The sequence below is a fragment of the Sphaerodactylus townsendi genome, linkage group LG11, assembly GCF_021028975.2.
Source record: "Sphaerodactylus townsendi isolate TG3544 linkage group LG11, MPM_Stown_v2.3, whole genome shotgun sequence".
Taxonomy (NCBI): Eukaryota; Metazoa; Chordata; class Lepidosauria; order Squamata; family Sphaerodactylidae; genus Sphaerodactylus; species Sphaerodactylus townsendi.
Genome location: NC_059435.1, coordinates 77886197 through 77908209, shown reverse-complemented (window position 1 = coordinate 77908209; position 22013 = coordinate 77886197). Strand labels below are relative to the sequence as shown.

The following is a 22013-nucleotide window of genomic DNA, read 5'->3' as shown; positions in this document are numbered from 1 at the left end:
CAGGCAAAAGACCTCTGGAGAAAGGGGCTGCTTTGGCAGGTGGGGTCTAGGGCATTGCATCCCATTGAGGTTTCTTCCCGATCCCCACTTCCAAAATCTGCAGGTGTTTCCCAACCCGCGGTGGCAATTCTAGACAACAGAGATCAGCTCAGTTGGCATGCTGGGAGATCTCCAGGCTCTGCCTGGAAGCTGGCAACCCTTGTTGGCATTACAGCCTGCTCACTGGTGAGGGTCATAGGAACCAGGTCGCTCCAATCTCATTCCATCTACACTTGCTCCCAGTTTGCTTCTGGACCCAGTTCAAGGGGCAGGGATTGACAAACCCCTTTCTGTGGCGACACCCGGCACGAAGGACCACCTGTTCCTGTATGAACCTACTCAAACATTATGGTCACCTTCAGAGGCCTTTCTTCAGGCGCCTTTACCATCTGAGGCTTCTTGTGGTAATCCAAGAAGAAGAGGAGGAGTCGTTTGGATTTATATCCCACTTTTCTCTCTTGTAAGGAGACTCAGAGCAGCTTCCAAACTCCTTCCCTTCCACTCTCCACAACAGACACTTTGTGGGGTAGGAGAGACTGAGAGAGTTCGGAGAAAACGGGGACTGGCCCAAGCAGGCTTCATGTGTAGGAGTGGGGAAACGGATCCAATTCACCAGATAAGAGTCTGTCACTCATGTAGAGGAGTGGAGATTCAAACCCGGTTCTCCAGATTAGAGTCCACCTGCTCTTAACCACTACACCACTCTGGCTCTCAAGGGCCTTCTTCTTGGCTGTAGTGCCAACAGTTTGGAACTCCCTCCCTAGGGAGATTTATCCATCTCCCTCTATTACTATCTCCTGCCAGCGGGTGAGGGTTTTTTTGTTGCTGTTTGTTTGGCTTAGTGTTCCTTCACTAGCCTTCCTCTCTGTCTGTGTGTTTTCCTGTGTTTAAATGCCTGCATTATGCTTTATTTGCTCTAAATATTGTATGCGTATAATGGTATTTTAAATGCTTTCTAATGCTGTTAACCCACCGGGGCTTGTTGTATGTGTTCAGACGATGGGCTTTACTGCTAGTGAATAAATAAACGTCTGACTCCTGACCTGAAGTGGTGCCCCCCCACCCCCAGCCCCCGCAATGGTCCCAGGAGGTTAAAGGGCCAATCCACCCCAAATACTTGCAAAGACCTTGTGTGGTTTCATATCTAAATGGAGAAGCATTGTAGCTGAGGCCTCCTTGGTCTGGTGCCATTTCCCCTAGATTCCAGACATGAGGGGTGGCAGCTGCAGCTGCTCAGTGAAGAGGGGAAAGCACTCTTCGCTTGCTCAGAGGCACTCTTGCCTTTGTGCTCATTTTTAAATGTATGCTATCTATATGCCTTTCCCACAGGGATTCAGGGTGGATTACACATAGTCTGTCAGATCAACAAAATGGGACATTCAAGAACTAATACATATGGACTGGAAAAAGAACTGAAGCACAGCATAAGTATTCACGTAATGCATTAAGGGTACAGAAATTACCTAATAGGATCCTACTTACAATAATTCTCAATCAGTTATCCAAGTAGGAGCAGCAGTGGCATAGGAGGTTAAGAGCTTGTGTAACTAATCTGGAGGAACCGGGTTTGATTCCCAGCTCTGCCGCCTGAGCTGTGGAGGCTTCTCTGGGGAATTCAGATTAGCCTGTGCACTCCCACACATGCCAGCTGGGTGACCTTGGGCTAGTCACAGCTTCTCGGAGCTCTCTCAGCCCCACCCACCTCACAGGGTGTTTGTTGTGAGGGGCGAAGGGCAAGGAGATTGTAAGCCCCTTTGAGTCTCCTGCAGGAGAGAAAGGGGGGATATGAATCCAAACTCTTCTTCTTCTTCAAGTAGGTTTGTAAAACCATTTTGCGCAGTGCAACCTTTTATTATTTGTGCAGAAAAGCCCTCTTGAATCATTCAGTTTAGCACAGTTTGCAAAAGGCCAGGAGAGTGGGAACCTTCCTGACCTCAACAGGGAGGCTGTTCCTTGGGGCGGGGGGGAGCACAACAGAGAAAGCACCCGGACGGGCAATGATTGATTTTTACTGATGATGAGCTTATACTCCGGTTTTAAACCATCCTACTTTTACTCGCTTTGGTGGTGTGCTGTTGTTACCCACTGCCATGGGCAACTTTAATAGCGCTTTCAGTGATTTCAGCTGGGCAGCAAATAAAATTGAAGCCACCAAATTCAAATTGAAAAATAAAATAAAGTTTTGATGTGGTCGAACAGAGTTTCGTTCAGTAAGAAGTGAATTCAGCAGCTCGGTCAGCACCAGGCAAGGCGCATGGCGAAGCCTGTCAAAAGGCACACTGAACACAGCAAAATACAGACTTCTTATAGTGAATTGTGGAGGTTACATCATAAATTATACAATGACAATACAGGGCCATCAGGGGCCATCAAGCTTCTGCCTCCGAGACATCCAGGTCTTATCTTTGGTGAGGAAATACCTCTGGATAGTTGTCCTTGTGATAACGCAGATATTTGCCTGCTGGCTCTTCTGCATCCTGGGGATGTGTGGGACAATTACTTGGGGCTATGTCAAAATGCAAAAGGGGCTTGCCTGATTCATTAACTGTCTGCATCCTTGGGTGCTGTGTGGTTTCCGGGCTGTATGGCCGTGTTCTAGCAGCATTCTCTCCTGACGTTTCGCCTGCGTCTGTGGCATCTTCAGAGGATCAATACATTGTCTGCATCCTGTTTCTCACCTTTAGCATAATCTAATATATTTTTTGTTTCAGCAAGCTTGTGACTTAGACAATGGTTTCAGGGAGTAATACATTTTACAGCAGGAAGGAAAGCTTTTTACAGAAAACCAGAATGAACCCGAATTCTACTAACACTACCTGTCTATCAAAAATTATATTCAAACAAAAATAATTATTATTATCTGTCCCTCTGGCTACACTGGCAGGGGTCTGCAACCTGCGGCTCTCCAGATGTTCGTGGACTACAAATCCCATGCTGGCAGGGGCTGATGGGAATTGTAGTCCATGAACATCTGGAGAGCCGCAGATTGCAGACCCCTGTGTCGCTCAGCAGTCGAGCACCTGCTTGACATGCAGAAGATGCCTGGTCCAACCCCAGACATCTCCAGTCAAAAGGATCCTGGCAATAGTAGATGTGAGAGGCCTCTCTCTGCCTGAGGGGGGCCCCAGAGAGCCACGGAGGGTGCACCAGGGGCCAGGCTCCGTCCGTGTGAGGCTGCTGGCTGCTTCATCTGTGTTCAGGTGTCTAAGGTGGGGGATCTTTGGAAACCTGCACTCTTTGCATGGCCAGAGAGGCTCAGAGAAGTCCGGTGTTTCTGCTCCCTGTCCTGCTGCTGCTGCTGCTGCTGCTTGCTTTGTCTGGGTCCTTGTCTTGCTGGGGGCCCCTCTTGGCATCCTCCGCCTCTTCCCAGGGATTTGGGGGAAGCCGCTTGGCTCTCACTGTGGATGTGGCCAGTGGTGCTTCAGAGTGCTCCTGGCTGCCCATTGGAGGGATCCCTGTCCAATCCCAGCCCCGAAGAAATCTGAACCGGGAAAGCAGCGCCAGCCAGGACCAATTGGAGAGGTGAACATAGAGCCGGCAGAGGACGGGGCTGGAGGGGGACCAGTGGCCCAGCATCCTAGCAGCAGCAGCAGCAGCAGCAGCAGCAGCAGCAGCAGCAGCGCAGAGGAGGCCTCTCCTCGCCTGCCCTGCAGCTGGCCCGGCCGGCCGGGGGACAGCCTCTCCCCCCAGACGTCCCACGGCCCCCTCCAGCATCCTCCTCCTCTGTCCCAAAGCTGCCACTGCTGCCTGCTGCTGCTGAAGCCAGTGGGGACCAAGAGAAGACCCAGAGAGGGGCGGAAACTCCCAGCTGAGCCCCTGTCTGGATCTGAAGGATCAGCCTGGAAAGCAAAGTCGATGTGGGCGCGACGTGCTCAGGTAAGGCAGGGTCAAGCTGAGCTGCCAGGGGTCCACCATGCTGCAATGACTTTGGAGTGGATCCACCTACGGTCAGTGGTGGCGAACCTTTGGCACTCCAGATGTTATGGACTACAATTCCCATCAGCCTCTGCCAGCATGGCCAATTGGCCATGCTGGTAGGGGCTGGTGGGAGTTGTAGTCCATAACATCTGGAGTGCCAAAGGTTCGCCACCACGGACCTACGTTAAGCTGCTCTGCACCCCAAGGGTGACTCTCTTGATACAAAAAAGGGTTTGTTTCTTTAAATCTCTTGTAATGTTCAACATTCGTAAATGTACAGTAGTACAGTCTGACAAGCTTTGACAAATAAACATCAGCAATCCAGCTTTGTATTTAAATTCAAAAGTAGCACCCTGCTTACAGGCCAGACAACTGTGACGGTGTCCCTTTAAATGCCTGGCTCCTACCTTCAGGTTATTATTTTCAAATGGGCTAACCCAGTGATGGCGAACCTTTTTGAGACCGAGTGCCCAAATTGCAACCCAAACCCCACTTATTTATTGCGAAGTGCCAACCCGGCAATTTAACCTGAATGCTGACGTTTCAGTTTAGAAAAAAACAGTTGGCTCCCTCTTCCTCTGCCCCATACGCTCAAGCAGGGGCAGCCTGCTCTAGCCTCCAGCAAGTCCCGTGTGCACTGCTCTGTGCCTCTCTAGCATCTCTGCCTCCTCTGCGCCCCCCTCCCCCTCGGGCAGCAGCCACCTGGAGCACAGGCACCAGGCCTGCCAGCCGAGTCCTTGCTCACCGTGGTGCAGAGGCGTTCCTCCCATTGGGCAAAGTGGGCAGTTGCCCTAGGCGCAGCCCTGTGGGGGGCGCAAAAACTGCAGGTTCGTTTGGGGGATTTTTTGTATTTTCAGTGTTTTTCCATTTTTGGCCTGCAGAGGGCGCAGTTTTTAGGCTAGCAGCACCAAAATTTCAGGGATGTTTCGGGAGACTCTCCTGATGCGATCACCCAGGTTTGGTGAGGTTTGGTTCTGGGAGTCCAAAGTTATGGACTCCCAAAGGGGGCGTCCCATCCCCCATTGTTTCCAATGGGAGCTAATAGGAGATGAGACTATACCTTTGAGGGTCGATAACTTTGGACCCCCTGAACCAAACTTCACCAAACCTGGGAGGTATCATCAGGTGAATCTTTTACTGATACCACCCAGGTTTTGTGAAGTTTGGTCCAGGGGGTCCAAAGCTATGGACTCCCAAAGTGGGTGCCCCATCACCCATTGTTTCCAATAGGAGCTAACAGAAGGTGGGGGCTACACCTTTGAGGGTCCATAACTTTGGACCCCCTGAACCAAACTTCACCAAACTTCAGGAGAGTCTCCTAAAGATACCCTGAAAGCTTGGTGCTGCTAGCTTAACAATTGCACCCCTGACAGCAGGCACCTCCCAAATTGAAATGGATTTAAAGGGAGAATCTGAGGTCCCCAGTTTAAACATTGAAAGTGGTGCTGTTTCAGGGTGGAGGAGAATCAACCACAAAATAGCATCACTTTCAATGTTGTTTAAACTGGGAACCCCAGATTCTCCCTTTAATGTGGATTTTAAAAGGAGAATCTGGGCTCCCTAGTTTAAACACCATTGAAAATGATGCTGTTTGGGGGTGGATTCCAGCATCACTTGTTTAAACTAGGGAGCCCAGATTCTCCTTTGAAACATTGAAAGTGATGCTGTTTCCCCCAATTGGGGGGACTGGATACAACACCATAACATGTTTTCATAGCAGTAATAAAACATTTTGAAAGTATTTTGAAAATGTTTTCAAAAATTATTTCTGCTGTGTGGCATGGCCTATTGCTGTGTTCAGATTTGTGAGTTGGGGCATGTTCTATAACATGATGGTGACTTTGAAACAACCTGGTGTAAAAAATCATTGCTTGGTCACAGTGGGGGAGGGTGGCTGCCCATGGGGGGCGTCAAGCTCCAGTTTGCCTAGATACGCCACTGGGCGTAGCTACAAGGGGGGGTGCGTGTTGCATTGGGCACGCGCCTGGGGGGGCATCAAACTCAGGTTTTGCCCAGGGCTCCAGTTTGCCTAGTTACGCCACTGCCGTGGTGTGTGCACGTCATGCTCAGTGGCCCAGGCCAGCCTAGATGTGTGCGTGTGTGTGTGTGGGGGGGGTGATTTTCCATCCCCCACATGACGAACTCTGGGCGCGTGTGCCCACAGAGAGGGCTCCGAGTGCCATCTCTGGCACCTGTGCCATAGGTTCGCCATCACTGGGCTAACCAAACTCCTGCACATTTGGCCTCAGAAATCCCTCAGCTTAGCCCCATTACTTGCAAAACCGCTTATAAATCTCTCAGGAAGTTTTGGGTTGATGATGTTTTGCTCCTGCTCCCCAGGGCCGCAAAAGGCTGGCGTTTTCCTTGCTTCGCATCTATCCTCAAAGGGAGGCAGTTCTGCGTGAACTTGGGGGAAAGTCCACAGCAACGACAGGGTGACCCTTTTGCATTTCCATCTATCTTGCAACTATGCTTTTGGACATGAAGCAATTAGCTCTGCCCTTCTATCCCTTACTGAGTTTGCAAGGTGGATTTCTAATAGATCAAAACAAATCCCACACAGAAAGCAACACAAAAAAACCCCCCTCCAGCCAGTAACCAACCTCTCCACAGGCTGAAACAAAAAAGAAGCGGGCACATTTAATATGGGAAAACGCCCCCCTGCGACAGGAGTGATTCAGGGTGACCCAAAAAGCCAGCTGAGAGGGTCCTTGTGTCACAGGCCAGGTGGTTCCTGAGTCCCTTGCCTCAGCTATGCAGCAGCAAAGCGTCCGTTCGGCCTCGAGCCACAATCCCTTCCTGACAGAAGCCTCCAGGGTTGGGCCCCGTGGATCCATTCCGCTGGAAGAAGCTCTCTCCTCCAGTGGATGCGCTATTTCTCTGAGGCAAAAGACCTCTTGCTTCAGGGAAGATCCTGCTGCCAGAGGAAAGGGTCTCCCTGGTGGGACAGACCGAGAGGATTAGTTCAGGCAACCCGCTGCAACGCCTGGAAAAAACTGTCCCATCTTGCAAAAAAAGGTTGGGCTTTTTTTTGCAGTTTGACATGCAATTTTTCCTACAAATGGACAGATAACTGGGGAAATGGGGTAAGCAGCGGTCTCCTACTTGCCTCATCTATAGTGAACCATTAATCACATAGCCCATCGTTCTGTTACCCTACACCAGTGGTGGCGAACCTTTTCGAGGTCAGGGTACCCTTGACCTCACTCTTCATATCTCACGGTACCCCTGCCGCCACCCTCCACCTTCCCCTCCCATTGCCCCTGCTTGCCACACCCCCCACCTTCCCCTCCCAGGGTCAAGGGAAGCACTGGGGGTGGTGGTGGCTGCTGACCTTGTGGCAGGCCCTGCCCCATGGGCCAGCTCCATGTCCTTGCTGGCGCCGGTGGGAGACACCACAAAAATGAGGGGGGCGGGCGGTAGTGTTGTCGCGGTACCCCTGGGACATGCTTACGGCACCCCAAGGTACCACGGTACCCTAGTTGAGAATGGCTGCCCTACACAAATGCAGACGTGGGGTTGGGGGGTGGGTCAGGATTGCAGCCTGTCTACTAAGAACCTCAGAAGAGCCCTGCTGGATCAGACCACGGAGAATCCATCTAGTCCAGCATCCTGTCACACACAGTGGCCAACCAGTTTCCTCTGGAGAGCCAACAAACAGGACACGGAGGCCACAGCTTCCCCCTGATAGGAACACCAGAAGAGCCCTGCTGGATCAGACCAATTGTCTGTCTCGTTCAGCATCCTGCCTCATGCAGTGGCCAACCAGTTCCTCTGGAGAGCCAACCACAGAGCCTGAGGCCCTCCCCTGATGCTGGCTTCCGACATTGGAATTCAGAGGTTGACTGCCTCTGAAGGTGGAGGTTCCCTTCAGTCACCATGGCTAGTAGCCACTGAGGGGCCTCTCCTCCATGGATCTGTCTAATCCCCTTCAAAAGCTGTCTATTCCTGTGAAATGTTGTACCGACTTGTTGCAGGTGCTGGGAGCTTCCCAATGCCTTTTGGCACCTGCCGCTTGGGTGGAACGCAGCGCTTGAGAAGATCCTTGGGAGGACTCCTGTCGTGTGCAGATGATGAAGAAGAAGACGTCGGCCCAGGAGAGCCAGACCTCCCGAGGTGAAACCGGCCAGTCCTTGTTTGTCTGTCAGGGCCTCTTTTGACACACTTTTGCAAGGGACAGGCAGGTGTCCAGAGGTGGCATTTGGTGCATCAAAATGCATGCTGGGTCACTGAACACATGAAGCTGCTCTGGGTCCGTCAAGGGCTTCTCTGACTAGCAGCAGCTGTCCAGACCTCAGGTAGGTGGAGGCAGTGGTGGGATCCAAAAATTTTAGCAACGGGTTCCCATGTAGTGGGATTCAAACAGTGGCGTAGCGCCAATGGGACTGGGTGGGGCACGATGGGGGGTGGGGCGGGGCATTCCGGGGGCGGGGCATTCCTGGGCGGGGCTGTGGCAAGGACGCAGCCGCTGCGCCGGTCCTTGGGCGGGAAACGAATGCACGCAGGCGCAGGCTGCCACGCATGCCGGTGCACCTCCTGCTAGACTGCTTCAAGTTCTGCGCGCTACTGCTGAGAGGAGGGGGATTACTAAGGCAAAAATCACGTGGCAAAATCACCAATTAGCAACCCCCTCTCGGCACACACAAATCATTAGTAACCTACTCTCGGGAACCTGTGAGAACCTGCTGGATCCCACCTCTGGATGGAGGTCTTTCCCATCACCAGCTACCTGAGCCCTTTAACTAGAGATGCTTCTGGGATGGAACTGGGGACTTCTGCAGGCCAAACAGATGTCCAGCCACACCGGTCACCTGAATAGGGGTCTGAAGCGATGGGGGGAGGAGTCGCCTCGCCCTTCCCAGCTTGATGGGTCTGTGTCGAGAACCGTGAGAACGCGCCCCGCTTGTGGGAATGGCCCCATGGGCCTGTCTGATTGAGTCCCTTTGCTGAACAATTATCACTTAACGTTTACTGCCTTGTACCCACCACTCTGCCAGGAGGCCCCTTCCAGCCTGAAGGGCTTTTAAAAATTATTTATTGTATTAGATTTCCATCCCACCCATTCCCAATCGAAGTTGGGCTCAGGATGGCTTACAAACATATAAAATGTTACAGTACAAGACTACATGCTGGAAGGGAGAATTAGGACTAATAAAAGGAAACACTTCTTCACGCAACGTGTGATTGGTGTTTGGAATATGCTGCCACAGGAGGTGGTGATGGCCACTAACCTGGATAGCTTTAAAAAGGGCTTGGACAGATTTATGGAGGAGAAGTCGATTTATGGCTCCCAATCTTGATCCTCTTTGATCCGAGATTGCAAATGCCTTAGCAGACCAGGTGCTCAGGAGCAGCAGCAGCAGCAGGCCATTGCTTTCACCTCCTGCAGGTGAGCTCCCAAAGGCACCTGGTGGGCCACTGCGAGTAGCAGAGTGCTGGACTAGATGGACTCTGGTCTGATCCAGCAGGCTCCTTCTTATGTTCTTAGGAGCTTGGCTGGAAGTCAGACAAAGTCAATCACGGCTCTTGAACGCCAGGCATTCCTGGAAATGGTGAAAGGACACGAGGAAGTGCTTTCCCCTCCTTCTGGCCACTTCATTGACGCTGCCTGGTCTTGTGTTTGTTTTCTTTTTCCCAGGAGAGAACCATGGTCCAAAAAGGGTGAAGGAGGAGGAAGAAGTGGAGATGCAGGAAGCTGCTAGCAAGGTTATACCTGGAAAAGTTGCCAAGAATGGGCTCCATCATCCAGTGCCAGGGAAGAGCCTCTTGGAGCCCGAGGCAGCCAGTGAGGAGGGGCGGCCAATGGAGCACCGGGTGGGATCTGGTCTCAGCACACCTGCCTTTGGGGTCTGCAGACCCCAGGTGGGAGAGATGCTGCACTGGTGCTTGGAGTGTGGAGAAAACTTTGCCCGAAAGGCAGACTTAGAAAAGCACCGGCTGAGCCACGCCGGGCACCCCTCCTACATCTGCAGCGACTGTGGGAGGAGCTTCCCCGAACACCTGGCCCTCCCCACCTGCCGCAGGGCCTGCGCAGCGGGCGGTTCCTTTGGCCACACGGGCTGCCAGAGGAAAAGCTTGCCTCCTCCGCCAGGCGAGCTGGTCACACACAGGAAAGAGCGGAAGGAGCTGTCCCTGCAGGAGAAGGTCCGGGTGCTGGAGGTCCTGGAAGGGCCAAAGGTCTCCCAGAGCGAACTGGCCAAAAGATTCGGAGTCTCCCAGCCCCAGATCTGCCGCATCATCAAGAACAAAGAGCGGATCCTGGCCGAGTGGTGCAAAAACGGCAACCCCCGGCGCAAGCGGAAACTCGACGACAGAGGCGCAGCCGGCGAGGCGGCACTCCTGCAGTGGTTCGAGCACAGCTGTGCGCACAGCCTCCCCGCTAACGGGGTCCAGGCCCAAGAGAAGGCCAGGGCTCTGTCGGAGGCAGCAGAGAAGCCGGAGCTGTATGGCTGGCTGGCTGGGTTCAAATCGAGGCAGAGAGCCACGCCAGAAAGGCCCCGCACCGAGAAACAGAACGGGGAGCAGCCGGAAGAGGAGCACTGGGAAAAAACGGTCCTGCCCAGCCTCCTCAATCGATACGACCCTTCCGACGTTTACGCTTCCGGTGAAACTGCCCTCCTGTTCCGGGCAACCCCAGAAAATCTGGCGACGGAGCAGGCAGACGACACCAAGGACAAACTGACCATCCTCCTCTGCACCAACATGGACGCTTCGGATAAAAGGGACCCCCTGATCGTCGGCAGAGGACCCAAAACGCCTGGCTTCCAGGGGGCTGGTGCAGAGGAACTGCCTGTAACCTACAGAGCCCACACCAAGAGCTGGATGACCGCAGCCGTCTTCTTGGAGTGGCTGCAGAAGTTCAACGAAGACATGCGGCGCAGGCAAAAGAACGTCGTGCTGTTCTTGGCCCCGTGCGCTGCGCATCCCTGCGTGGAGCTCTCTCACGTCAAGATGGTGTTCCTGCCTCCTCAGCCCTCCTGGATCCACCCTCTGGAGCAAGGGGTCATCCAGAATTTTAAGGGTTGCTACCGGCGGAGGATGCTCACCCGCTTGATTGTTGGACTCAACAGCAAAGTGTTCGCTTCCCCAGGCAAACTGTCTAAACACTTAACCCTTTTGGACGCTGCCCACATGATCAGCCAGGCCTGGTTAGAGGTGTGTCCACAGACAGTGACCAACAGCTTCAGAGTGGCTGGCTTCAGCGTCAGGCCCCGCGTCCCAGCCCCTCCCGGGGACGTCGTGCGAGCCCTCGGGTTCATGAACCAGGAGCAGTTTGAGCGGTTTGTGCTGATCGATGAAGGGTTACAGTGTTTTGGGGGGCAGGAAGGGGCTGAGATGGCCAGGAGGGACAAGAAGCGCGGAAAAGCCGTCTGCGCGACTGCCGAGGAGGAAGAACAGGCGGACGACTCGGCTGTGCTCTCCTGTCCCTCCAAGACGGAAGTCATGGAGAGCTTGGCCAAGCTGAGGCGCTATTTCGAGTGCCACGTAGTCTCGCCAGCCGTGTTCCAGTCGTTCTACAAGCTGGAGGACGTGGTTCACGGGTTGTGTCTGGCTAATATGCAAACATCCAGGGCCACAGCCCTTAACAAAGAGTGAACCAGAGCCCAAACCTGAATTGTAGCTATTTGGGTGGTCCTATGAGCGCACATGGCAGGGGGTTGGACTTCATGGCCCTTCTGGTCTCTTCCAACTCTATGATCCTAGGGTTAGGGGTCTTCTGCTTTTCACGGATGCAGACATTGTAGTCTCATATACTAACGTTGGGAGCAGCTCATAAAGGTTTCTAGCAAAGGGACAGATCCTTGGCAGACTAGGCAGGGCCTTCGTCACGAGAGCCCACCCTGCTACCAGGAAAGCGACCTGACTCAAACTAAAAAGTCATGGCAGCTTCCTGAGACCATCTGGAGGTTTCCACAGTGGAGTAGGCTTTGTTTATTTTATTCACTTTATTTCTTCCCAGTGGGGATCCAAAGCAGCTTACATGGTTCTCCTCTCTTCCAATGTATCTTCACAATAACCCTGTGAGGTAGGTTAGACTAAGAGTATGTTACTGTCCTAAGGCCACCCAGCCAGCTTCCATGGCAGAAGTGGGGGTTTGAACTTCCCAGACCCTTGTCCAACCCCCTAACCACTGTGCCACGCTGGTTAGTAGAGCACATCCCTGTTAGTGGTAGACACTGTTCCCTGCGTTCAGACGTGAGGACAGCCTGAGGAGGTACGATGGGTGAGCCTTGCTCCTCTTCTCTGCTCCCGCCTTGATGCTTCTCTCCAGACCAGCATCTGAGTTGGGGATGCTGGGATGGCTTCTCGCTCCCTAGGCCTGCGACTATATGTTGTACCTGGGCAGCCTGGGGTTGAGCTATCCCACCCCACCCCCAGGTAAATGAGGGAGAATCCTTGTAACGGAGGGAACATCTGTGCTGAGGAAAGTATGGCGGAGGCCATGGCGAGTCAGGCAAGCCAGAAACTACGATAGGGAAAGCTGGAAGGTCAGAAATACTCATTTGCCAAGGCTGCCTAGAGCCGTGGTGGCAGACCTTTGGCACTCCAGATGTTATGGACTACAATTCCCATCAGCCCCTGCCAGCATGGCCAATTGGCCATGCTGGCAGGGGCTGATGGGAATTGTAGTCCATAACATCTGGAGTGCCAAAGGTTCGCCACCACTGGCCTAGAGGTTGTATGAAGCCTGAAAAGGTGGGCTTCACCTTTCACACCCTCCTTTCCCTTGTTCTGCCCAGGTAGGCCAGAGGTGGGTATCTGGTCTTCCCAGTCAGAAGCTTTGACTTCATGCCCTGTAACACCCGAAGGGAATCACCCAGACTGTGGGTCGACTGTGAGGCTCTGGGCAGGGGTCAGTCTTCCATTTTCTTCTTTTGCTGCTGAGGTTCAGCTCACCTGTTGTGCACCTGGGACCATCCCGCACCTCACTTCGGTCCAGCACAGTTTCCAGCACAGGACTTCCTCAGACAGAGGAAACCGGCGACACCAGCACTGCCCGATTCCTCAACATGGACAATGAAACAAGAACTAGACGGAACTTCGCACAGAAGACCCATCCGCATGAACAGTGTCGAAAATCATGGTTACCAAGAGGAAGGGGAATTATTTCTGGGGTGGGGGGTGGAGTTATGAGATACCAATTTTTGTTAGATCTTTTAAAAAGCTCTTCTATAAAAGAGTGTATAAGACTTAAGGAATATATCCAGTGGTGGGATCCAAACATTTTAGTAACAGGTTCCCATGGTGGTGGGATTCAAACTGTGGCGTATCGCCAATGGTTCTGGGCGGGGCACGACAGGGGCGTGGCCAGGCATTCCGGGGGTGGGGCACTCCTGGGCGGGGCTGTGGCAAGGACGCAGCCGCTGCGCCAGTCCTTGGGCGGGAAACAAATGCATGCAGACGCAGGCTGCCACGCACGCTGGTGCGCCTCCTGCTAGACTGCTTCAAGTTCTGCGTGCTACTGCTGAGAGGAAGGGCGTAACTAAGGCCAAAATCACGTGGCAAAATCACCCATTAGTAACCCCCTCTCGGCACACACAAAGAATTAGTCACCTACTCTCGGGAACCTGTGAGAACCTGCTGGATCCCACCTCTGAATATATCTAAGAAAGTCCATGGCTCGAGGACAGGAAGAACAGGGATTGCCAGTCAGGTGGCGGTGCCAAGCCTCTGCAGACCTGACACTGGCCCTGCCCCACTGCTCGTCTTCCTTCACGCTCGTCTTCACGTTCCCTTCGGTCTTCTCTTTGCCCTCCATCCTCCTGTTCTCATCTCCTCCTCCATCACTGCTCACACCCCTGCAGAGGTGTACTGGGGGAGAATGGCGCTGGGGGCAACACCTGCTTGGGGTGCGCCCCACTTAGCTGGTAGAGGAGAGCATTGCCAGTCCTGGGCAGGAACAGCTTGGCAGGGCTTGGCCTGCTGGGCAACCCCCATGTGATCTAATGGGTGGCGCCCAGGGTAAATTGACCCCCCATGTTCCTCTGGCAGATACGCCACTGCATCCCTGCCTTCCCCTTTCTCTGGCCCCCATTATTTCCTCTCTCTCTCAGTCCCCTGCAGACTTCTTTGGCTCTTCTGCAGACTCTCAGGTGTGTTAAAGGGGATGGGGGTGGGGAGTCCAGCTCCAGCTGCCTCCTGCAAAATCTGGGCAGTAGCTGCACCTTAAGGGGATGTGGGGGGGGGGGGCAACAGAGTTTGATTTCTCTGAGAGAGAAGAAGGAGGTCTCCATTCAGGAACATCTACACCCCACCCTCCAAACATCTGTTGCTTCCAGAAAACATTCCCACCTTGTCTCACACATGTACCAAATAAAACCCATAGGACACAGGTTGACAGACACCTGACTAGTACTTGTTGTTGTGGGATTTCTGGTCTGTGTGGCCGTGGTCTGGTAGGTCTTGTTCCTCAGTTGAGTCCGGCCGTGAAAGCCTTTGACAAACCTGAGTAGTAGCTTCAGCCCCAACTTTCTCATCATCTTTGATCCCACAAAGATGGTAAACAAAAGAGCAACCCCCCCACCCCCCAAATAATGTATGTCAGTTGGAGAACTATTAGTGGGTACAGACAATTCCAATAGGCCCGTGGTGGCGAACCTTTGGCACTCCAAATGTTATGGTTCACAATTCCCATCAGCCCCTGCCAGCATGGCCAATTGGCCATGCTGGCAGGGGCTGATGGGAATTGTAGTCCATAACATCTGGAGTGCCAAAGGTTCGCCACCATGGCAATAGACAGTGGGAATGAAACCAGCGTGCAGATTCATTGACTTAACCGAGGGATGTGTCCTCTTCCTGTTTTTGTTGATAACACTGTTTATGATACTAAACCTTTCTTAAGGAATAAAACTTCACTTTAATTTGGGACCCGGCTGTGGAGAGTTTTACTCAGCAGAAACGAGGAGCAGTCGCCCAGGTGCCACAAAGCGTCCCGGAGGAGTCTGGTCATATGATCATATACATGGCAACCAATATCCGACAGCGCAGAGCAGATAAGTTCCAGAACAGAAAGATATATCCCGCTAATACACAAGCCTCAATATAAAGTGCCCAGTGCACAATAAATGCACTTAGTAAAAGCACACAATAAATGGAATATGCTGCCACAGGAGGTGGTGATGGCCACTAACCTGGATAGCTTTAAAAGGGGCTTGGACAGATTGATGGAGGAGAAGTCGATCTATGGCTCCCAATCTTGATCCTCCTTGATCTCAGATTGCAAATGCCTCAGCAGACCAGGTGCTCAGGAGCAGCAGCAGCAGCAGCAGGCCATTGCTTTCACCTCCTGTACGTGAGCTCCCAAAGGCACCTGGTGGGCCACTGCGAGTAGCAGTGAGCTGGACTAGAGGGACTCTGGTCTGATCTAGCAGGCTCCTTCTTATTTCTTTCATTTTATTTATTGTTTGGATTTGTAGACCGCCCCATCCCCAAGGGGCTCTGGGCGGTGCACAACAACGTCAGTATATCTACAGTATATAACAAAGGATCACAATAGTGACCACATAAACAATTGTTACATTTACTAAAATCCATTAAAACAGCGGTCAATACAATAATAACAGGCATCCCATAACCCGGTTTATTAAAAAAGCCTCCCCAAGGAAGGGAACGGCCGGACTCCTCCCTAGGAGGGTAACGTAGATGTAAACAAAAATAGAATGGTAAAAATAAGTGAGTTCATATGTTCTTATGTTCACTATATATTGAGGCTTGTGTATTAATGGGATATATCTGTGTCGTCATTTACATGGCAGTCGGCCCCTGAATCCCCCCAGAGCCTCAAGGCAACACCAGCGGGTGGCCATGGCTACTCTGCCCTTTTGGTTGGCCCTGCAGAGGAACCGGTTGGCTGCTGTGTGAGACAGGTTGCTGGGCTAGGTGAGCCCTCCCTGGTCTGATCCAGCAGGGTCAGGCGACACTCCTGACAATCTAGCACAGTGATGGCGAACCTTTTTGGGACCGAGTGCCCAAATTGCAACCCAAACCCCACTTATTTATTGCAAAGTGCCAACCTGGCGATTTAACCTGAATGCTGAGGTTTCAGTTTAGAAAAAAACGGTTGGCTCCCTCTTCCTCCTCCCCACCTGCTCGAGCGGGGGATAGCCTGGTCTAGCCTCCAGCAAGTCCTGCATGCACCACTCTGTGCCTCTCTAGCATCTCTGCCTCCTCTGCACCGCAGCCGACGGCGGGCTCCTGGAGCACAGGCACCACGCCCGTCAGGCTCGGAGTCCTCCCCTGCTTTCACCGGCGATAACATGCGCGTTTATTAACTCCAGTGGCCCAGGCCAGCCTAGATGTGTGTGTGTGTGTGGGGGGGGTGATTTTCCGCCCCCCACATGACGAACTCTGTTTGCGCGTGCCCACAGAGAGGGCTCCGAGTGCCACCTCTGGCCCCCGTGCCATAGGTTCGCCATCACTGATCTAGCAGCACCAGGCTGGCTCACATTGACTGAACGCCGTAGTGTTGAGCTGCGCAGGGCGGCTTGTCTGCAGCCAGTCTTGCCTCTGATAACAGATCGCAGGGCAACGGTGGTGGGTTTGCAAGGACACCTTGCCCCACCCGGCAGGGAAAGGCCAATTCTCCCTCCTGGCACTGGAGAGACCTGTCCCAGGTTCCACTGCAGGTTGGCACAACATCCCCCACTTTTAAAGAGCCACCTGCTGCCATGTTTCTATGTGCCAACCAGTTGCCAGGGAGCCATCTGTCGGCTATCTCATCGTGTGGGCGGTGGCCCATCCGGCATTGGCTAGACCCTCCGTGGCTCCAGCTGTGTGGAACGGGTTCCCTGGAGAGCTGTGGGGCCCTCCCTTGGAGGTCTTCAGGAGGCACTGCCAGGTCGGCCTGGTTGCCAGGGCTTCGGGGGTGGGGGCGTTGAATGGCAGGCATCTTTTAAGCAGGGAGAGGGAAGGAATTTGAGGCTTGGTTTTTAAACTGGAAATGTCAACTATCATTGTAGGCCACCTTGAACCACAAGGAAAGGCAGGATAAGAATGTTTTAATAAATACAGAACATCCCTTGTGGGCAAGAACTCTTCCTCAGCCCACAACAAAAAAGGAAATGCAGCCAGTCTCTTGTGTTAAATTCATACTTTATTGAATATACCCCCCGCCCCCTTGGTACGCATCACCACTACAAGGAAGAACAGAAACCACACAAAGTCTTGTGAGGAGGTAACAAAAATAGATCTCGCCAGATCTCCTTCAAAAGCTCCAGAGGAGGCTCCATAACCGGCCGATCTTAATGATGATGCCCAGCAGCTCCCAAATGATCCCCCTTGTAAAGCTCTGTGTGATTTCCTTGCGAGGGAACTCTGCTTGGGGACATCACCCCCCCGCTCTGGTGAGGGCTCCCATCTCCCAGCCTGGCAAAGCAGGGCTCTCTTTGATAGGCTCAAGAGAAGGGGGAGTGTTTGGCAAGTCCTAAAGTTGAGGAGTGACATGCTAGCCTTGCTTCAACGTTTGAAGGGATGTCATTGAAGAGGGAGCAAGCTTGTTTTCTGCTGCTCCAGAGACAAGGTCAAGGAGTTATAGATTTGAACTACAGAAGAAGAAGAAGAAGAGTTTGGATTTATATCCCCCCTTTCTCTCCTGCAGGAGACTCAAAGGGGCTGACAATCTCCTTGCCCTTCCCCCCTCACAACAAACACCCTGTGAGGTGGGTGGGGCTGAGAGAGCTCCGAGAAGCTGTGACTAGCCCAAGGTCACCCAACTGGCGCGTGTGGGAGTGCACAGGCTGATCTGAATTCCCCAGATAAGCCTCCACAGCTCAGGCGGCAGAGCGGGGAATCAAACCCGGTTCCTCCAGATTAGATACACGAGCTCTTAACCTCCCACGCCACTGCTGCTCCAGGAAAAGAGATTCCACCTAAACATTAGGGAGAACTTCCTGACGGCCAGGGCTGTTCGACAGTGGAAAACGCTGCCTCAGAGGGTGGGGGGAGTCTGCTTCTGTGAAAGTTTTTAAACAGAGGCTGGGGGGCCACCTGTCTATCAGGAGGGCTTTGCAAGAAGCAGCTCAAGGCCTGGCTGCACTGAGCACGTGCCCGAGAGTGGCAGCTTCCTGCCAGCCCCAAAGTGCAGCTGAGTTTGGATCTGTAGAATGAGGAACGCCAGCAGTAGACCCTCCTGGAGAGCAGAACTGTTCAAAATGCAAGCTTTCAAGGTGCACAGGAATCTTCCTCAGAATGGACATTGGGGAAAAAAGAGGAGGAACAGAGAAGTGGGGGAAACAGGATCTTCCGTGAGACACCTGCCTGTCTACCTGCAAGGGCTCGCTGGAAGCCTCTTTTCCAAGGAAGTTTTCCATAACACAAAAGGGTTGTCGGCCAAGTTACTCCAAACAGAAGGGGTCCTTTGCTGCCAGGCTCCTCTCAAAGGCCACACACAAGGTTCTCATTCCCAGGGCAAGCAGCTCCTCTCAGGTGTGGCTCCTGCGGTGCAGGGTGAGATATTTTGCCTGCGTGAACCTCCGATCGCAGTCGGTGCAGGCAAAAGACCTCCTTCCAGCTACGGTGCCCGGCTGCATTACAGCAGAAGGCTTCTTGCTCAAGCCGATCCCTTTGCTAATGGATCTGGCATCTGCGGGGGAGAGTTTCCGCCGGGCAGAAGGAGAGGTGTTTTGGCCAAGAACTGCCCTGGCTGGTGAGGATCCAGATTTCGTCAGCTTCTTGTCCGCGTGGGTTTTCAAGTGGACCTGCATGATCTTTTCGTCCCGAAAGCGCTTCTCGCACTTGGGACATGGGTGGGGCTTCTCCGCCATCTCCCGAGCTCTCTTCTGAGCCAGGGCTTTAGTGTCTCCGGTCGCAATGAGGTGCTGCTCCCCGCGATGCACCCTCTGGTGGCTCTTGAGATGCTGTAGCTGGCTGCAGGTTTTGCCGCAGAGGAGGCAGCGATAGGGCCGCTCCCCGGTGTGCGTGCGGTAGTGGATCGTGAGGGTGGCCTGGTTCCGGAACGACTTCCCGCACTCGGCACACGCGTAGGGCCGCTCGCCAGTGTGGACCCGCAGATGGCTGATGAGCGGCTGCTTCTGGGCGTAGCGCTTGCCGCACGTCGCGCACGCGAAGGGCTTCTCGCCGGTGTGGACCCGCTGGTGGCTCTCCACGTGGTGCTTCTGCCGGAAGCGCTTCCCGCACTGAGGGCAGGCGAAGGGCCTCTCCCCGACGTGGACCTTCATGTGGGCCACCAAGATCTGCTTGAGCCGGAAGCGGCGCCCGCACTGCAGGCAGGAGAAGGGCCGCTCGGCCGAGTGCGTCCCCTGGTGCTTGCGCAAGTCCTGCTTCTTGTTGAAGCTCTTCCCGCACTGGGGACAGGTGTGGGGCTTCTTGGGCCCTGGGCTGGCCCCCAAGTGGCGCAGGAGCTGCAGCTTGGCACTGAGGCATTTCTTCTCCTTGAGAATGGAGCCGGCGGTGGGAGGAGCCTCCGGCGCGCGGGGTGTTATCGTCTTGGCGGTGGCTAAGCAGGTCCCCCACAGGGCTCTTAGAGGGCAGAGGTGGCACTTGAAGGGGCGCTCCCCCGTGTGCGTCCGGATGTGGATGGTCATGGCCACGTTGCTGAAGAAGCTTTTGCCGCACTCCGGGCACTTGGGCGGGTTCGTCTTCAGCGTCACGCGGGGCAGAGTCCTGGCGTCCATCTTGGTGGGGGAGCTCGATGCCTGAGTCTGTGGCTTCTCTGCTCCTGTTGAGCGGTCCTTCTTCTTTCTCTTGCGTTGAGCCGGGATTCGCAGGATGGTGCCCGCCCCGACATCCTCTTCCTCATCTGCTATCCGAATCTCATCTTCTGCTGGGAAGAAAGGAAAAGATTCCTGCCATCCTGCTGAGCATACGCCGAGACCCGCGGGGCTGGCACCATTGCCCGCTTCTGGCAACTTTCAAAGGGGAACTGCGCCGATAGCGCAACCAAGGAGTGAGTTTGTTTGTTTAGCTGATTTCTATCCCACCTGTCAAATGCTTCCCAGGGCAGGCTACAGCTATCTAAAAATGCTTCCCACGTTGCAATAAAAACAGCATCAAACACAGATCAAAATTCCCAACAACACACCTAAAACTAAAAACATCCATAAAAACATACCTAAGCATAGGGGTGCTGTGTGGTTTCCGGGCTGTATGGCCGTGTTCTAGCAGCATTCTCTCCTGACGTTTCGCCTGCATCTGTGGCTGAGGCATCTTCAGAGGATCTGAATAAGATCCTTTGAAGATCCTCTGAAGATGCCAGCCACAGATGCAGGCGAAACGTCAGGAGAGAATGCTGCTAGAACACGGCCATACAGCTCGGAAACCACAACCGTGATTCCGGCCGTGAAAACCTTCGACAATATACCTAAGCATACCTGAAACAAAAACATACCTCCCCCCAAATACACACCTGAAAACATACCTCAAACATACCCACCCCCTCCCCTAACCCTCTCGAAGGTTGCAGGAATTGGGAGGGACAAAGTTTCGAAAAAAAAAAGTCCAGAGGGGCTGCGGGGCAGAATTGAAGCGCCCCGTGAATTCAAATGCCAGAAAGCCAAAGATGAGCGTACGGCTCTTAACCAAGTGCCAAAAGGTATATAGTGTCAGCACCTGTCGGGCCTCCAGTTGGAGGGCATTCAATAAATTGGGGGCGAAGGCCCTCTGTACAGCCCCCACCTCCCTCCCCTGAGAGGCGGAAGAGACTGTCAACAGCCCCCCACCCACTCCCACCCAGCACTCAGGCCAATCCTTATGGTAGAAGGGGAGATAAAGGAGGACACAGCACAGCACAGCAGGTCCAGAGAAATTCTGCTCCAGGCAGCTTATTTCTTCAAGAAAAGCCAGTCGGCTTTAATTGCAGTGAGCTCTTCAATCACTCCTGTCTGTTTCCATCAATTAGAGGTTTTACGACTTTATAGCGAACTCCCAGACCCTCGCCTTGCCTCTGGACATTTCAAAAGTGTTGGAAACAGCCTCTTATCGGCAGTTAAAACAATAAAACAACAGAGGAAAACCATACAATAATTTAAAGGGAAGAGAAAAGTTTGGCGCAGCTGCTCCGTCACCATCTTGGAAGCACATTTGGGGAGCAGCTTCCTTGGGGAGCTGGCTGAACTTTTAGCTCCAATGGATAATAATTGCCCCTCTGTGGATAGTTACAGTAAAGATCTTCAAGACTCTCCGGTGACCTTGTCTCCTTCACGGATGCCACTGTCTCCTTCACTGATGCCAGCTAATTTAGTACAAGAGGCCCTTGCTGACTTCAGATTACTATCATCGGAGGAACAGAAAAATGTGGTTGACAGACTGGAAGGAACTAGATTACAATTCATCAATATCATGAAGCTTCCTTGGCTGATGGCCTTGGACAGTCAGTGACAGTCAGAGGAGACAGACTGGGCCAGGCGGACTGACGGCATCAGACAGCTTCCGAGCCTGAACTTCTCTAGGGTGGCACCTCGACTGCCCCTCTCTCCTGGTGCCGCTTTGCCCGCCCACAAGCCTGCCAAGTGCTGGGAACAAGGGGGAGGGCTCCTTGTCCTTCTGTCCCCCGGACCCCTGATGATGTGGCGATTCCCTGCACTCAGGATGCATTTCAAGGCTACACTACCTGTATTGCTTAATAAACCCTGTTCAAAGGAGAGCCATAATGCTCGCCAGGTTTAATGTTATGCCTTCTGCCTTGTTACATGGCAGATTTAATAAGCAAGAAAAGGCTAAAAGATTGTGCCCGTGTAACGATGGCTCCGTTGAATCTCTGGCCCACCAATTACTACACTGTCTCAGATTCAAGGAAATCAGATCTTACTCCTTCACATTTACCCCATCTCCCCGATTTAATTAGATTACACTACTTGTTGGACAACCCTGATCCTTCCCTCTGTATGATAGTGGCAGACTTTCTCCTGGAAATTGCTAAACGCCAGTAGATTTCCTTCCACCTAACATTTATTTTCAGGATTGTATATGCTTTTTAATCCGTTTTTTATTATTGTTTATTACTTTGTTATTTGTCTGCTTGCCCAATAGAAAGGCGTGTGATGAAGAGGTTCAGGAACATTCTAGAAAAGTGTCAGTTAGGAGGATGTGGGCTCAGAACA

The 22013-nt window shown here is 53.1% G+C and overlaps 2 protein-coding genes and 1 long non-coding RNA gene across 6 annotated transcripts in view; 1 reads left to right on the top strand and 2 right to left on the bottom strand.

Moving 5' to 3' along the window:
• The window catches only part of LOC125441169 (gastrula zinc finger protein XlCGF57.1-like), a 264358-nt gene that overhangs the window by 230508 nt on the left and 11837 nt on the right, over positions 1 to 22013 (bottom strand). Inside the window, exon 4 of one of the 3 annotated variants that reach the window (XM_048511544.1) lies at positions 17813 to 19738. The exons of 1 other annotated variant lie outside the window; for it this stretch is intronic. In XM_048511544.1, the coding sequence (XP_048367501.1) occupies positions 18378 to 19738 (1361 nt within the window). In that variant the 3' untranslated portion in view covers positions 17813 to 18377. Of the gene's footprint in view, positions 1 to 17812; positions 19739 to 22013 lie in introns of those variants that run through there. One more of the 3 variants, XM_048511545.1, reaches the window with a different exon arrangement.
• On the top strand, positions 3408 to 13265 carry LOC125441166 (tigger transposable element-derived protein 3-like). 2 transcript variants are annotated; one of them, XM_048511539.1, is made up of 3 exons: positions 3408 to 3915; positions 7935 to 8073; positions 9596 to 13265. In XM_048511539.1, exons 2-3 carry the CDS (start codon positions 8028 to 8030, stop codon positions 11551 to 11553), a joined length of 2004 nt encoding a protein of 667 aa, XP_048367496.1. In that variant the 5' UTR covers positions 3408 to 3915; positions 7935 to 8027; the 3' UTR covers positions 11554 to 13265. The 2 variants fall into 2 exon arrangements, with proteins under 2 accessions (XP_048367496.1, XP_048367497.1); XM_048511540.1 differs by lacking the exon at positions 3408 to 3915 and having other exon boundaries at positions 7938 to 8255.
• Positions 17033 to 17537, bottom strand: LOC125441177. The gene is made up of 2 exons (XR_007245795.1): positions 17503 to 17537; positions 17033 to 17297 (listed from the first exon to the last, which is right to left on the bottom strand). It is a non-coding gene; the product is annotated as an uncharacterized LOC125441177 (long non-coding RNA).

Bases quoted from the DNA above. Each gene is read 5' to 3' on its own strand.
- LOC125441166 (XM_048511539.1), top strand. From the start codon at position 8,028: ATGATGAAGAAGAAGACGTCGGCCCAGGAGAGCCAGACCTCCCGAG. The intron at 8,074-9,595 runs GTGAAACCGGCC...TCTTTTTCCCAG, and splicing joins GGAGAGCCAGACCTCCCGAG to GAGAGAACCATGGTCCAAAA.